The sequence below is a fragment of the Thunnus thynnus genome, chromosome 17, assembly GCF_963924715.1.
Source record: "Thunnus thynnus chromosome 17, fThuThy2.1, whole genome shotgun sequence".
In the NCBI taxonomy this organism is placed as follows: domain Eukaryota; kingdom Metazoa; phylum Chordata; class Actinopteri; order Scombriformes; family Scombridae; genus Thunnus; species Thunnus thynnus.
The window spans coordinates 21,771,664-21,788,231 of record NC_089533.1 but is presented as its reverse complement, the minus strand read 5'-3'; the positions used below and the strand labels follow the sequence as shown (position 1 = coordinate 21,788,231).

Below are 16,568 nucleotides of genomic sequence, written 5' to 3'. Positions count from 1 at the left end.
TTGCTGTTTACTAGATTCATTTTAGGATAAATACTCAATTTCAACAACAATTGCAGAAAATTCAACTGCACAACTAACCAAATAAATAATATATGAAAAATCCAAATAATAAAAAACGTTGAGATGATTGTTGGGTGGGGAATTGACTCATAACATCAGTATTTCTAAAATACTGGTTATAACCTGCTTCAAACGTAGACAAATGCTCTCCTAAACTGGAAAACTGGCAAATAATTGATGACTTTAAGGACTCATTAATTTCATTGAAAAGAATAACAAACAATAATTACAGTGTAATTATTGTTTGTTATTCATTTATTATTAATGGTTATTGTTTATTTAGTTTGAATAGTATGTAATATTGATTTTAAGACATAACTATGAGTCAAAGAGTTTCACTTTCTATGAAATAACTGAAGGATTTGTAGTCATTTACACTTTAAAATGTGAACTGTTGAAACCTTTTCACACTCTGTAATAACTTAGCTTTACTTACAGTCATCATAGACAAAAGATAAGAAAAAATAAGAAATTTCCTGTTTCAGGGTGGATTTTCTCCAGATGGGAGGTGGGTTTGGTCACCTGACAAGACTACAACCAGCTGGGTAAACATGGCGTCTGTCTCTGAATGTGAAAATTAAATCTGAGCTTGTGTCTGTTAGCGGTGTTTCTGTCGCTCCGACGCGCCGCATTAGAGCCGAAAACACAATGACGTGATGGACACGACGCATGAAGACATGAGGAGGAGAAGGACGCTGCTTTGTATTTTGACTCTGTGCACAGCTTGAATGGTCTGATGCCTGCTCGGAGCCTGTGACTGGCGCAAGATAATTGCTTTTGTTAACAGAGACACTGACTTGTATTTCTGCCGAGGTGCCTATTTTTATTTTATCAGACAAATATCAACGCTCCTGTTCTGTGGACTGGCTCTTGCAGGGGTGCAGCTGAAATTTGGGCACCCTATGCTCTGGGACCCCTTTTTAAATAATTTAATTTATCTTGATTTTTTGTGGACCCTCTCTGGCTGGACAATGTGAGAGCAGAATGATCAATCTGACTGTACTCTGTGCCGCTGCGCTCTGACAGCTGGTTTGTAACCGTTAGTTGAGCTGCACTGTGTGTTGTGTGTCTCATGCCTTGCTCAACAACACCACTATGATAGGCTCACCTGACCTGGTGGCTTTCACTAAAGAGGACGAATATGGGCAGACCAGTCCCGACCCCTGGGCTCTCCCTGAGGAGTTCTCTGTTCCCCTCTACCCGCTGGCTGACTCCAACCCCTGGGCAAAAACCTCCTATGCCAAGTTCACCAAAGACTTCATCCTCATCTCTGAGTTCTCTGAGCAGGTGGGCCCTCAGCCTCTCCTCACCATCCCCGATGACCCGAAAATCTGCGGCACCTTCGATCTCAACTACTTCTCCCTGCGGATCATGTCAGTGGACTACCAGGCCTCCTTCGTGGGGCATCCACCTGGCAGCGGCTACCCAAGGCTCAGTTTTGTGGAGGACTCCAGGGTTGTGCTCGGTGACTCAAAGGAGGGGGCGTTCGCCTACGTCCATCACCTTACGCTTTACGACCTGGAGGCAAGGGGCTTTGTGCGACCGTTCTGCATGGCGTATGTTTCAGCAGATGAGAGAAAAATCATGCTGCAGTTTCAGGAGCTGTCCCTCCGCTTCTCACAGGCCTCTGAGTGTCTGAAGGCTGGAAACCGAAGAGCCTTCGCCAAGGAACTCCAGAGGAAGCTCCGAGACCTGGAGTAAGAACTTCAATATGACCATTTAACCTCAGCCCTGGTCTTACAGTGCAGGTTTTCAGTGTGTAATGTGTAATGTTGTGTAATGTTTCTCCGTTACTCTGATGCTCCTCTTGTGGAAAATGTTCTATTTTGTCAAACTCTTGACACATTTGCATCAATAAGTCTGTGTTCTTTCCCTCAGGTACACTCACTCGGTGCTGCAGAGGGAGGAGGGCCTGCAGCGAGAGGCGGGCCCTCAGCGCATGTACTCCGCTCACGCTGTGGAGAAGGCCAACGAGCTTGCAAATGTGGAAAAGAGCATCTATGAACACAGAGACCTGCTGAGACAGATCAGCTCCTACCCTCACCGCCCACGCCGGGATCCTCACGCTGTCACCTGCCAGAAGTGTATGAACGAGTGCTTGAGGGAGTGTGAGGCGCTGTTAGACAAATATGCCAAGCTTGCCAACCCCTTCAGTTACACCAACAAAGGAGAGAAGAAGGAGGAAGGGCAGGCTGACGATGGAGGAGGTGACGAAGGAGGGGACAAGGAAGAGGATGAGAACGTTAAACGCAGGCCGTCCTACACGCCACAGCTGATCAAAGCGAAGTCCGCCAAGTGTTTTGACAAGCGCCTGAAGACCCTCCAAGAACTGTGTGATGAGACTTTCTATGATGCCACCGTGGAGCTCCTGAAGGAGACAGAGAGGAGTTTCCGGGGCGACTTGTGCTACCTGCACACTCGCCGCCTGGACAGGGCGCTACGAAGGAAACAGAGAGTTACCAACTTCCTGTTTGAGGAAGATCTCGGTGATGATGATGAGGTTGAAGGGAGAACACTAAGACCATTCTGTGCTGTGAACCATACTGTAGACAACTACTCGCTCTTAAATCCGCCTCCTATCGTGCTGGGACCAGAGCCTTTAGAGCTCGACTCTTTGGAGCCTCCGGACCCTCTAGACCCAGCCTCCGAGACCAGCCATACTCAGGAGAGTGAGCTTGGGCTTGAGGAGAGCCATCTGGAGTCCTCCCCCTCAGACCAGACTCTGGAGACCCAGGAGAGCTCGGAGGAGACCAAAGGCAGCTTTAGCAGTGACAAGAGCGAGCTGGGACAATCAGAAAGGCAACAGAATCTGGCTGGTATGAAGTCAGAAAATCCTGATCCAGATCCTGATTCTGATTTGATCCCGGACCCAGACCACAACACTGACCTAGAGAGGGAGAGCAGCAGTGAGGAGATGGAGACCGCTGCCAGAGATGATGAAGGTGACAACGAAGGAGACCAGATGCCCATCTCTTTGCTGGAGGTGGTCTCTGAGCCGGAGGCCAGTAGGGAGGATGAGTGTGAGGGAGGAGCGGAGGAGGCGTCTGAGCTGTTGGTTCCATTAGATACAGCATGCTGTATGGCCCAAGAGGGTTTCCTTTATGAAGCTCCCGCACCAGAGGTGATACCTCGTCTGAGCCAAAGCTCCCACCCACAGCCCCTCTCTCAAACCCTGGTGGTCAACCAGGAGCCCCAGGCTCTGCTTCCACTCCAGGACGACTACACTGTGGGTTCCCCGAGTTCAGAAAGCCCCGCAGCTGGGCTGGAGCTGCCTGTGGGGCTTCTGGGAGATGCAGTTTCCCGCATCTCAGCAGAGGACGGGTCGGACTGCACCATGAGTGCTTCTACAGGGTCTGATCGGGCCGCCTCACCGCTCGGCTACGGAGGGATGGTGACCCTGCGTCAGAGGAAGAAGGCTGGACAAGCAGCCTTGAGGTTTGTGCGACAGTACCCGTTTGCCATGCAAGCTCTGTGGTGTCTGCTGAGTGGCAGGACCCTGGTGGTGCTCGGGGCAGATGAGGGGAGAGTCCGCCGGCTGGTTGCTGCTCTGGCCCTCTTTGTGCCCGGTCCTGGGAAGTGCGGAGAGAGGGTTCAAGCTTGGCTGTCCTGCCCGTTCACCCTTACTGACCTGCAGAGGTGGAAACTTGTTGGATTGCAAAGGTATCTCCAATTTGCAATTTAATTTGAAGCATTTAACCAAAACTCGCATACAAAGCTAACAGGAAGGGCTCATCGTAGAATATTATTAGTTATTTACATTGATTTACTAGAACATTGAGTTTGATGACAGAGTCTCCTTTGTTATCGATACTCTCCTGTTACTCATCTGGTATGACTCAGTCCCTGATGACTCATACAACCAACTATTCATCCTTCACGTATGTCCTTCTTTTTCTTTTTCCTTCTTTTCTTTTTTTCATCTTTACTCATTTTCTTTTTATAAATGAGTGGGCTGTGAATTATTACAGTATTTCACCTGTAGAGAGGAAAGTTGTAGGCGCGAGAGAGAGAGACACAGGAGGAGGGGTCCAGTGGGATTGTGACTTTTCTGATTTTCAATTCAGTAGATACGTCTTGAATGATTCACCAAGTATTTTGTTCAGAACCTGTTGAACAGTGCAGTCCTGTGGCTGTTCAGCTCAGATAATGTCTGCTCTTTCTGTCACAATATCTGGTTGTTTTCCTCATATTATAAATGCAACACTGTTCGATGCCAAATGGAGGCCAACCTATACTGAATGCTGAATACTGAATACTGACACCACTGTTACATATTGTATATATATTATTCATCTTTACACCCCTACCCTCTTAATGTAGAACATCTGAGCAGACAAATCCACATATTTACATATTAATTATTTAGTTGTTGTACAATGATGACTAAAAGCCACATGGTAACAAATATTGCTGTCTATAGAAATATACACTCCCATATGTGAGCATTTCAATATAAACTCCTGTAAGAATTCTGCAAAACAATTGCTGAATATAATAATTTGGCTGTTGAACAATGTGCAGATTTTGTACCAATGATGTAGCATCATTCACTCGCATGTTGTGGTTCAGACCTCCAGTGTCACTGTTCCTAAACTGATGGAATCAACTGAAAAAAGGGTCATTCTTGTAGAGCTGCAAGGATAAGTCGATTAATTGATTAGTCAGTTGACAGGAAATTAATCAGCATCTGTTTTAGATTTGCAGATTAATCGATAAAGAAATTAATTGTAGTTGCAGCCCTACATTCTTGTACGGACTTGGGTGGGTAGTAGTTAACAATAATGGTGGAGGTGGGATTAAAGAAATTATTTGTTTTTGTCTTTACAAATGAACAAATATTTGTCTCTCTGTCCCCCACAGAGTGGCGTCCCCTGTGGGTTCCAGCATGCTTTACTCGCTGTCCCGCTACAGTCGCTACATCTCCATTCTGGATGCCGACCAGAAGACCTTGCGCTGTCCGCCGTATCGCGGCCAACTTCTTGCCAACATAGCCGACCACCGCACCTACATTCGCCGTGGCTCCACCTACTTCCTTCACGTGCAGAGCACGCTCTGTCGCCTGGCAGCCAAGGCCTTCCTGTTTACCTTCACCCACCACCTCCACCTGCCGGTGAGCTCCACGGAGGGGCCAGAGGGCGTGGAGGGCCGACGCTGCTGCTTCCTGCAGGAGCAGCTGGGGCTGGGCGAGGAGGACAGCCACATACTGCTCTACCTCAGCCAGCTCATCACTCAGCAGTACCTGCAGCCCGCCAATGGGAGCAGTGCAGCAGCACCTTGTTTCAGTTTTAACTACACTACCAGCGTTTTATACAAAATCTAATATTATACTGGGAGGAGGATTCACACACATTTTAGCAGGAATCATCTGTGACCCTTTGGTCTTTAATGGACCAAAGGTGATCTCAATAAGGTCTAAGATCATTTTAGTTTCAGAGCAAACTGGTTATTGTTTTATCTGTGTAATCTCTCTGTCTTGCTGTTTTTTCTCTGGTCTCACTCTTTCCTCTGTGTGCAGGAAAAAAAAGAGACGGAGTGAGAAGTGAATGTCCGTGAGTGGTTTACTTGCGTGTGTTTGGTTCAGAGCATGTTGACACACACACACACACACTAACATGCACACACACATATATATAATGTTGACAGAGCAGATGAAGGTCGGCTCTACTTATTGAGCCATTTGTGTGTTTTTCCCTTCCATGGAAATTAATGGTACTCCTGCTGGCTTGTTTTAAAGAGGTCAGTCTGCCCTCACACACATGTTTTTTTTCATATTTTTCCTTTCTTTTTTAATTAATCTTACAAAACTCAATCCATCAGACGCTGTCTGTGTGTTGTAAGTACTGGTCCAACCTCGGCCAGCCTGCTAACAGGTTAAACACAGCTTTGTGTCAACACTCACCAATCACTGAGCAGTTTTATCAGCTCTGATGCAGAATCATCTGAACTATATGTAGACATGTTTTTCAGGATTGCTGTAACAAACTTGCATATGCTGACATTTTCCGCCTGTGGAGAACAGACGTCCCTCTGAATCTGTCCGTGACACATTATTAGCACCATGTAGGCTTGTTACAGCTGGTTTTGTGACATGCGTCTCTTTGAAAACTAAAAGGAACCACATAACTTCCAAAGGACAAAACCTCTCTGAAGCCTTTCCTTTTTTTATTTTATTTTTCACTCACCAACACTTTCAGTTTCCTCTTTCATACATTACTTTCTCTCTCTCGCTGTGTGAATGAATTCTTGAACGCACATTCCTGCAGTAACCATGAATGTCCATTTTTGTTCAAAATAGAGACGCAATGTTGGATTTTAACTGAGTAGATTTGATGTTTGGGAGCATGGAGTAAACATTCCCAGAGGCTGTTTCAGGTTGTGATGCATGAAGAGAAGTGTATTCGCTGTGTGAATTAGATCCAGTCAGCTCCGCGTGATAATTGCATGTCCAGAAGAATAACGTCACCACGCACATACTCACCCATGAAGGGCCAGCAGCTGCCAAAACCCGCCCATATTATCTACTGGTGGGCATTTTCATGCATATGACATTACACAGTCAGGAGAATTTTAAAGCTACTTAACCTAAATGTATTGAATTTCACTGTTGTCTTAAAAGTTGTGTGAGAGTGTTGTGGTGTCAGCATGAGACTGTCTTGTGCCAGGTTGAATTATCGTATTGATAATATTTCTGTTTTGTTATATTTGGACAAGATGCTGAACAGTTTGAGGAGATGTTGCTGAGACGGTGATGTTTTGTTTGTATAGATTTTTATTATGTGAAACATTAATTTCCTGTGCCATCAAAAACAAAACGTTAACACCTGATTGAGGACAGTTGCCTTCTCAACGAGCCTTTGTTGGATCTGTGCTATGAACAAAAATCAACTGTTGTGTATTTATTGCTTTGGTACAAAAATTTAAATTATGATCAATATGCTGACAACACCCGGATTTTCTGATTGGAGGATGACGGAAAGCTGCACAAGTAGGAAATCATTATGTTTAAATCGGCCAGTGAAACAACACTGAAGAAGCATCACTGATAGTATTTTAGATTTTACTGTTCCTAATTGTGTGGCGTCAGTGATGCAGCTGTAATAATGTATCTAGGATGGTAACTGTATCTTGTGACTACATGGTCAGAGTTTGGATCTGAAAGGTCACACTATGAACAAGGCAGATTTAGGTTTTAAGGCATATTTATGTCACTGCACTGACTTGAATCAGGCAAATTCTTTTAATTATTAAGAGCAACCTCACCTTTCAATCACACCTAATGTATTATTTCAGTTTAGTGCTTTTTTTTGCTGCATGTGATGTCTTTTTTTTATTGCTTAAATAACATATTTTTTCTGCTCAGATGTTGCAGCAGTTGTTTTATCAGCTATAGTCCCTCTAATGCAAAAAGGTGAATGTAATCTGAATAAGCCATACCACAGTGTGCTTAATATGTTGTCACTCAGTGTCCTTATGTTGCCATATCATGTCTGTTTGCGCACCTTTTGTATGTCATCATGAGGGGGGGCGTTACCGGTGATTTTTTTAATAGAGCACGTTGTGAATGTCTCAATGCTTTTATGTAATGTTGCTGATATTCATTTATTTCATTAAATTATTTGAATCCATGTCATTTTCTGCGTTGATGCCTGGTTCACACAGCAGTTCCTGTAGCTGAGAGTATCTGTTGTGTTGATAACGCAGATGCTGGAGGAGCAGACCAGTGCAGGCTACAGATCATCATTAAACATCAGTACTCCACCAGGCTTGTGTCTGTGTAACTCGCTTTAGCGGTGACAAATGTGCAAGCGTTTGAGGTGTCATGAATAATAAATGCTCATCTGCGAAGACGTTTAATTGCCCTGCTGGAGCAGCAGAATGAAAGGTGGCGACGGAAGAAAAAGTTTCAGTAAATGAAAGACAAACATTTGCACCAACACTGTCATGTTGAGTCTTGACATTTAACAGCTGGAAGTAGACACCTGAGTAAAGATAATCTGTAATGTCGTGCCTCAGATGAGATGATAAAACACCATTTGAAGAATTCCCCCTTGTGAAAACAGTTTTATGGAAGAAAAACCCCTTTATTCCTATAATCTTATACTTATTCCTGTCTTTAACAGCTGCCGTGGTTTTGGCAACAGTGTCACTATATGTTATGTGAGATATATTTTCTCTGTATTGTAGTGTCCACAAGAGTAAAACAACCTGGAAACAAGGTCAAAGAGACGGATGGACTGTTTTTTAAAACATCTGTAGAAAACCATGTTATTTATGGTAAAGTGAAATGTTTTAATTTGGGAATACTGAACTATGATATTCATTGGTGTTTGCTCTTGAGATTTTGCTTTTTGTAGTCATGGTCATAGGTCAGACATAAAAAACAGATATTTTAGTCAAAATGCAGATGTATAATTATGTTGGCCTTGTCCTCAAACACCTAAATCTCACTTTAATGATAAGAAACTGAACATCTCAGTATCTGTATTGTGTAGAAGTCAAAAGGATCAAAACAGAAGTTCAGAGAGAGAAATATAAGCATATTCAACCTTTTAGTGATACTTCAGGAAACAGAGGAATGTAACAGTGCACCTCTAAAGCTTTTTAAATTCATAAGATGAGATATGCTTCGAGATGAAGAATGGTAAAACTAAATTCTAAGTTGGGCTTTACACTTTAAAAACAGCAAAAGAGAACAAGTAAATCAGAGCAATTTTATTTAAAATCACACATGAACAATGATAAAGAAAAAAAGTTTTCAGGTTTGAAGCAATGACATTTTAAAGACAAAAAACTTCCCCTCCCAGTTCTCTTTAAATAAAATGAAATACATCAGAATTGAAAATACCCTTCACAGCTGTAATGATGGGCCTAATCCAGAAACATCTAACCTAAACATCCTAAACTGAGTTTTTGGAGATTAGGGATTGACTTAGGTATTAAAAAAAACAACAGACATGGAAAACAAATGTAATTAGTACAATATGGACCCTCTCGATGTATAATCCCTTGCTCCCCTGTGTTGAAAAGTAGAGCAGTACTAAATACTGACCCCTATAAAAGGCAGCTGAGGATGATTGGGAAGAAATCAGTGCTGAAATAAAGACAATGTTGCATTATGGTTGTGAGAGTACACAGAGGGAAGCTGGGTGAGTCCCGATGTCCAACAGAAAATAGACCGGATGTCCAAAAACTGCACTTAGCCAGAACATCCTCTGCATCCACAGTGGGTGCATTCAATGATCCGTCCCTGAAGAAGAGAAGAAGAAGAAACAGTCAGATTTAGACCACAGGTGAACATTTTACTATAAATGTTACCATGTGGTGAGGTAAGTGGATAACTTCATCATAATTCTTTGCTTTATGATGTATCCTGTGTCTTAAAATACAACAACAACACAACATATGGTGTTGTGAAAAGGTCAATGTTGAGTAATATGCACTGTCCCCTATAAATATACAAATAAACAAATAAACTAAAAATAAAAGTCTGCACAGACATCGAGAGGCAACCTAAAGCTTTAACACATATTTATACGTTTTAAAAAGAACAATGGGATTATTTTTAAAATGATTAAAAACAGATGACTTTAGTGAGAATCATTGAAATTCTGTCAGACTTACGACTTCCAGCTTGCTCTTGGGGACTCTGCAGATGCAGTTGGTTCCGAAGTTGGTGTCTCTTGTTTGGATGCAACGCAGGCAGCACAGGTTCTCGTAGCCCTGCTTCTTCCACTTGGCAATCAAGTTCTTGTCTGCATAGCCCTCCTTTATACAGTACTCATACAGCTCTGCCAGGACACACACAGAAAGACAACACTGGTTTGGTGTCTAGTACACAGAGTAGAGCTACAAATGGGTTTCATATGTCTGGTCACGTGCAAATACAAAAAAACAACAATAGGGAAAATGCTTTTTGCAAGGGAGAAAAAAAAAACCCAAACACAACAAACATCTTAAAGTGTTAGGGACTTGGAAAATGTTAAATTCTTAAGCAATTTTTACTAACACATGGGGAAATTAGGAAAGATGGCATCCAATAGCCCAAAATATAATAAAGTTTAATGTCAGAGACTCCTTGGTGAGTCCTTAGAAACTCTTGTACAGATTAAGTGTTACTCAAACCCACAGAACTTTGTTTTAGTCAAGTTACCAAAGTTCCCTCCGTTACCAAATATGTCATGTTGAATTAAAAGGAAGAATTATATACAATGCTGAAAAGAGAAGAAGAAAGAGGAAGCAGGGAAAGAACAAAGGGGAAATGGGAAACATTCAAACCGTGTCTACCTCTGCTGATAGCTTTCCTTTTGTAGAAGAGGTCGTAGATGTATCGACTCCGCTGATGATGCAGCCTGAAAATTGGCCAGAGGGACTCCACCTTTCGTTTCCCCTCATGAGGCTCTGTTTCAGCTGGGACAGAGAGGAAAAACAAGAAAGTTAGAAAAGAAAAGAAAATCAAAAAGGTGTGAGTAATGTCAACAAGGGATGTCACATCGGATATGATGCCTCAAAAATAAAGTACATTTCATTACAAAACCACTAATCTATTGCTATAACAGCCCCCCACTCTTTTTTCCAAAACATTCTGGGACCTGGCTGGAGGGATCCAGCCATGAGAGCATTAGAGAGGTCAGGCACTTGCTGGGTTATAAAACCTGACTCACAGCCGGCGTTCCAGTTCCTCTCAAAGGTGTTAGATGAGATTGATGTAAGGGCTCTGTGCAGGTCAGTCAAGTTCCTCCACACCAAACTCAGACACCCATTTCATTATAGTCCTGGCTTTGTGCACAGGGGCACTGTCATGTTGAAACAGAAACAGTCCTTCCCCAAACTGTTGCCACAAAGTTGAAAGCACGATACTGTCTAAAAAATATAAATTGTATTCAGACCTGCAACAACTGGTCAATCAACTAGAAATTGACCAGCAACCATTTTGATAATCGAATAATTGTTTTAGTCAATTTTTAAGTAAATTTAACATTTTAATAAATTAAACAAAAAAACCCTGTTTTTTAACTTCTAAAATGTGCAGATTTAATGCTTTTCTTAGTCATACAGGATAGTAAACTGAATATCTGAGTTTTCAACATTTGTGTGGACAAAATAAGACATTTAAAGACCATTGATTCTGGGGAATTATAACGAACATTTTAACTACTTTGTGAAAATAACTGGCAGATTAATCAGTAATGAAAATAATAGTTAGTTGCAGCTGCAATTTTATTATATATAGTGATAGTAACAACACTTCCCCTAAGAGGAACTCTGACTGAGAACAAACACTATGCAGCCACATACTTTATGACATAATACAGCAACACAGACAAAAGTGTGTGTGTGTGTGTCTGTCTGTCTGTCGTAGGCTACTCTTTGGAAAAAGTTGTTTTTTGGGTCAATGGTTAAGGTTAGGGTAAGGGAAAGTCTCCAGGAAATAAATGTAAAACTATGTAATGTCCCCAAAGATGATCTAGGTCAACATATATATATGTGTGTGTGTGTGTGTGTGTGTGTGTGTGTGTGCTTCATTTGTTGTTCATGTTGTTTTGGTTGTTGTATTTCTGTATATTTAAACTTTGCTTTAAAGGAACCGTGTAATTGGTTTTTTTTGGGGGGGACAATATTTCCAAAACGCCAAAAAGCCCCGTTTTACGTGCACCACCCAACAATGTCCCGTTTGTGTAAAAAAACCCCATCTGTTTAAGGAAACACGCAGTGAAGGCTGAAATGTTACAGGTGTCCAACACGCAGCGTTTGCAGGAGCATCGCGACAATCATCGTCTACCGGCTCACCTTCTCTCATTTTCTGATCCAGCTCGTCCAAAGTGGGCTCAATGAGCTCCCAGCCGTCTGGAGGTGGCTTCCGACTCCTCTTTACTTTGGGCATTTTGGTCTGTTTTTGTACAAAAGTAGAACAAAAGCTCCTGGTGTTTTGGTTTTGATTGAGCGAAATCCGCGTCTTTGTCCTTCAATTTTGACGTCACATGGATGGGGTCCCATTTCACCTTCTCGTCTCTCGCATGACGTCACTTCATGAAATAAACTTAATACACATTTGTCAGCATTTTATAACCTGTTAAATCTCTTCTCAGATTAACACAATGTACACGTTTATATAAGCACGTATTCAGGTCAGTGTAGAGATGTTTACCGAGAGAAAATTAAGGTAGATGTCTTTCTGTCGTTTCTGGCATATTGCATCACTTTAGAAGACTAGTAACTTGCCTTACGATAAACACCATGATAGGTGTATTGTATTTTATAAGTCACGTTATCAAGGGGAATAAGTAAGCATTTTATGAAGAAGTAAATACACAATTAAATTATAGTGGCAGATATATTTGCTAAATGCTTGGAATATCGTCTATATTAAATATTTGTTCACAGGCAAATCTTTGAACAGCGCCTACTTAGAATAATATTGTGCTGCTCTTCACTACTGTGAGTTTAGCCAGCTGTCAGTTCGTGCTACTGCCCGAGCGCTGATGTTTTCTGTTACGATTTAGTTGTTAGGGAGGTTTTAATAAGGTTTTTCGTGTGTCAAAATGCCCAAAGGAGGTAAGAATGATCGTACAACCTGCTACTGTATGTTGAAATTATGTTTTGTGCCTCTGTTATTCAGCCTTACAGCAGGCAGCGATACAAAGGTGGTTTCCTAACTTACATGTCTGTGCTTTTAGTTGTGTTTAAATATGAAAACAAGCACTGATAGCATCTTTATAATCTCATCTGCTTCTTTTGGACGCCTGTCTGCTCGCTGTTATTCACTCCTGCTGTCCATATATGCGTTATACAAATCTCTATGTGTGTGTGTGTGTGTGTGTGTGTGTGTGTGTGTGTGTGATGACATTTTTTTTTCATTATGGTCATCGCTGCAGGCAAGAAAGGTGGCCACAAGGGTCGCATGCGGACGTACACAAGCCCCGAGGAGATAGACGCTCAGATGAAGGCAGAGAAGGAGAGGAAAAAGGTTGGTGGAAAGTACGACATCTCCAAAAAAGAAAGGAAAAAAGAAAAAATCCCCATCAAACAATCCCAACTTCCACAAGCAAATGTTACTCTCTTGGTGTTTCATCTTTAAACTTATTTTTTCTCTCCACACACTTTCAGTTTCATTTGGACCAAACTTCACAAAAGCAAGTCTATATTCTTGGATAATTGCTTTCAGATGCCATTTTAAGGATTTTAACTAGATCATTTTTTGTGTGGAAAAACCATATCAGACACAAATTAATATTCAAAGTAGAGTATTTTATATAGCCTACATCTTAAAACTTGCCAGGAGGGGATCTTTAAGCTGAATGGTCAGCTATTTAACTAAACAACAGAGAGAAACAGAGTTTCTTGCAGCTTATGTTATTCCAATAATAAATCATTTTAGATGCCATTCCCTCTGGAGTAGTTATGTTGCTTAGAAACACTGACTTTAATGTTCCTGTTGTTTCTCCTCTGATCCTTGTGAAACTGCAGTAGGTAAAATCAGTTTTTCAGCGTGGTGTTGCAACAATAAGAAGATAAGAGCTCTTTTTTTTAAGGTGATATTGTAACAGTTCCTGCTGTAGTTTCATACTGGGATGGTGTTGTGGGAAATATTCCTTAGAGGAAAGTCTGGACTTTATCCTTCAAATATCTTCTCACTAATAAAGGGAGAGAAGTCACTTTCAGACTGATCCATCAATTCTACCCAGTTGATCATTTTTTTCTTAAATATAAAAAGGACATTGAGACCTGAAACAGCTGTGCATCTGTTCAACTATATTTACATGTATTTTTTAATGGCTTTTGTTTTTCTTTTAAAGATGTTTTCGTTGATGTTTTTGATTTTCAAAAGGAAAATGAAAAATATTTTTAGATAAATCTTATTTTCTTTTTTTTCTAAATTTTACATACATAAATGTAGATTCAGTAGGTTTGGGCCCCTCCTGCTTGTTTTTAAAATTGTGCTGACTCTATTAATTTTTCCAAAGAAATGCTTCTGAAAGATCTGTGTTGATATGTTTATTTAATTTTTTTTTTTTTTTTTTTACTATTTATTAATTTATGCTTCTCCCTTTGCTCATTTTATCTACTTATATGTATTATTGATCTGTTATTCATGTCATGTCTGTGTCCTCTGGTTTTAAGTTGTATGTTGTTTTGCAATATGCGATTTGTTGAATTAAGTTTGGAAAAAAGTTGGTGGAGAGTGTAATCCAAAGGCTGTCCAATCATTTACCACACAGCGTCGAGAGAGGGCAGGTTTTCACTAAAGGTCCAGTCCAACTTCCATAAAGTTGGGTGGTCAAAATCCAAAGCAGAGTCTTAGCTCTGATTATTGGCTCCAAAAATCCAGGACACACCAACATTTTTTCATAGGACCCCTCCCACCCACCCCGTGTTTCTAACTCCTGACCGAAGTTTGTAAAGACCAAATTATGCTTCAAACATTGTAGTTCATACAACATGCTGCTGTGTTTACAGATGTTACGAACAGCCACACTAAAAGGCAGGGAGAAGGCATGTGCTGTATGTCCAGATGGATCAAAAACCTGCTTACACACGTGTTGTATGTATCCTCTGTTGTCTCTGCAGGTGTTTGACTTGATGCCTTTGTTTGTTAATGTCGTCTGTGTGTTTCAGGACGAGGAGGAGGGTGCAGCTCAGACTGACATGTCAGAAGAGAAGCTACCGGCATCAGGATCAGAAGACAGCGATGATGAAGGTTCCCAGGTATCACCACACTAAATCTATCCAATCACCTCTCAGTATTATATGTGTACATGTGAAGCACGTTGTAGCTTAAGGTTCTATAGAAATTAAGTTTACTTACTTTTTGTATTATTTTTGCTTACTCCTACTATGAACATATTCACATTAATCCAGGACTGCTGCTGTCTGCTCAATAGTTTCTTATGAACATAGTCGTGTTGTCATTTCAGTGCTTGCTACATTTCAAGAATTCACTTCATGCTGTCTGAGCTGTTGCGATGTGTTTGCAGAGGAGGAGAGCAGGTGTGGAGGGCTTGATTGAAATCGAGAACCCCAACAGAGTGGTTCAGAAATCCAAGAAGGTGATGCACATCGAGCTAGATGAGCCCAAGCAGCTATCAAGGAGAGAAAGGTGTGTGTTTTGTCTCAAATTTTTAAAAATTGAATGATAGAATTTGTATGATATGACATTTTTTTTATTGTAAAAAAGTTAATGTCCACATTTTAAGGTGCAGATTTATCCTTTCTGTGTTTATTATATCTACACTGTACTTAAGTCATTACTTAAATACAGTTAACTGCTAGAAGTTTCAAAAAGCATATTTCTAGTGTATTTTGTGCACTGTAGTATATAAGTGTGATGGTGCAGTGTCAAACCCTGACACCGCCCTGCATGTTACAGTTAACACATTAGCATGACTCATATCTAAAGTGTCAAATTTTTTTTTCTGTCTTCCGCTTATAAATTCTCAGTGATGTTACGCTTCTGTAATTGCAGTCAAAAAAGGTTTAAAATGACTTTCTTTATGTCACTTTCTCCACCTTGACACACACACACACCGCTACACAGAGAGGAGATCGAGAAACAGAAAGCGAAGGAGCGCTACATGAAGATGCACTTGGCAGGGAAGACGGACCAGGCCAAAGCGGACCTCGCTCGCCTCGCCATCATCAGGAAACAGAGAGAGGAGGCGGCAAGAAAGAAAGAAGAAGAGAAAAAAGGTAAACTGATTGAGCTGGACTAAACATCTAATACGGTGATTATCATACACTGATGATAAATATTTACTACCCTAAGCCAGTCAAACACTACGAGATACATATCTTGTCATTTTTACATCCAGATCTTGTAATTATGAGATTCATAAATCATAATGATGAGATAAAGTCTCCATTTTTTTATTTTTTATTTCTTGAATGTAGCATGCTTCTGTATTAAGCTGACTGTCGGTATGTTTTATTTTCTCACAGCAAAAGATGCAAAAGAAGCAGCGGCAGCAGCAGCTAGAGGAATGAACTCCCTCTCACTAAAATGATGCAGAATATTTATCAGAGCCATTTTCACATGTTTATGGACTGGCGCAATATATATATTTGACTATTTTTAAAGGAAGAGCTATGAAGAGTATTTCACTTTATTGTAACATATTACCATTTGGGAAATGGTTGAGGAGACACCAGAGGAGAGGAGCATGGAATAATGACGATATCGATCCCTCCAGGAAGGAAAGCTACAATCGAGAACACATCGGTCATCACGTACACTCGGAATCAACCCTTCTAACCTATGAGCTTGTACATGATATTAATTATGGTTTACTTATCATTGTACAATTGCAACTTTGCTAACTGAGCTTTGCCACTAAGTTTTTTTGGGATCTTACATTGTATATAACTGAGTCATGAAAATATTTCAGATGAATATGATGAAACCCATAAAATGTGTCTGCTCATTTCTTTATTAGGTTTACTCCTCTGTGATTGGTTTAGAGCAGGCTTTCCCAACCTCAGATGTCCATGTTGGGTTCACTGACATGAAAATGGGA

General features: G+C 41.0%; 3 protein-coding genes across 3 annotated transcripts; 2 read left to right on the top strand and 1 right to left on the bottom strand.

The window, feature by feature from the left end:
* The first annotated feature begins 389 nt into the window (after nucleotides 1–389).
* smcr8a (Smith-Magenis syndrome chromosome region, candidate 8a) lies at nucleotides 390–7,685 on the top strand. The gene is made up of 3 exons (XM_067570252.1): nucleotides 390–1,757; nucleotides 1,939–3,720; nucleotides 4,921–7,685. Exons 1-3 carry the CDS (start codon nucleotides 1,156–1,158, stop codon nucleotides 5,378–5,380), a joined length of 2,844 nt encoding a protein of 947 aa, XP_067426353.1. The 5' UTR covers nucleotides 390–1,155; the 3' UTR covers nucleotides 5,381–7,685.
* A 1,072-nt stretch (nucleotides 7,686–8,757) lies between these two features.
* bud31 (BUD31 homolog) lies at nucleotides 8,758–12,044 on the bottom strand. Its single transcript, XM_067615656.1, has 4 exons — nucleotides 11,848–12,044; nucleotides 10,345–10,467; nucleotides 9,682–9,848; nucleotides 8,758–9,307 (listed from the first exon to the last, which is right to left on the bottom strand). Exons 1-4 carry the CDS (start codon nucleotides 11,939–11,941, stop codon nucleotides 9,257–9,259), a joined length of 435 nt encoding a protein of 144 aa, XP_067471757.1. The 5' UTR covers nucleotides 11,942–12,044; the 3' UTR covers nucleotides 8,758–9,256.
* Nucleotides 12,045–12,455: 411 nt separating this feature from the next.
* On the top strand, nucleotides 12,456–16,463 carry pdap1b (pdgfa associated protein 1b). Its single transcript, XM_067615654.1, has 6 exons — nucleotides 12,456–12,612; nucleotides 12,933–13,024; nucleotides 14,674–14,763; nucleotides 15,033–15,154; nucleotides 15,593–15,744; nucleotides 15,994–16,463. The coding sequence occupies exons 1-6, from the start codon at nucleotides 12,600–12,602 to the stop codon at nucleotides 16,056–16,058; spliced, it is 534 nt and encodes a 177-aa protein (XP_067471755.1). The 5' UTR covers nucleotides 12,456–12,599; the 3' UTR covers nucleotides 16,059–16,463.
* Nucleotides 16,464–16,568: the final 105 nt, after the last annotated feature.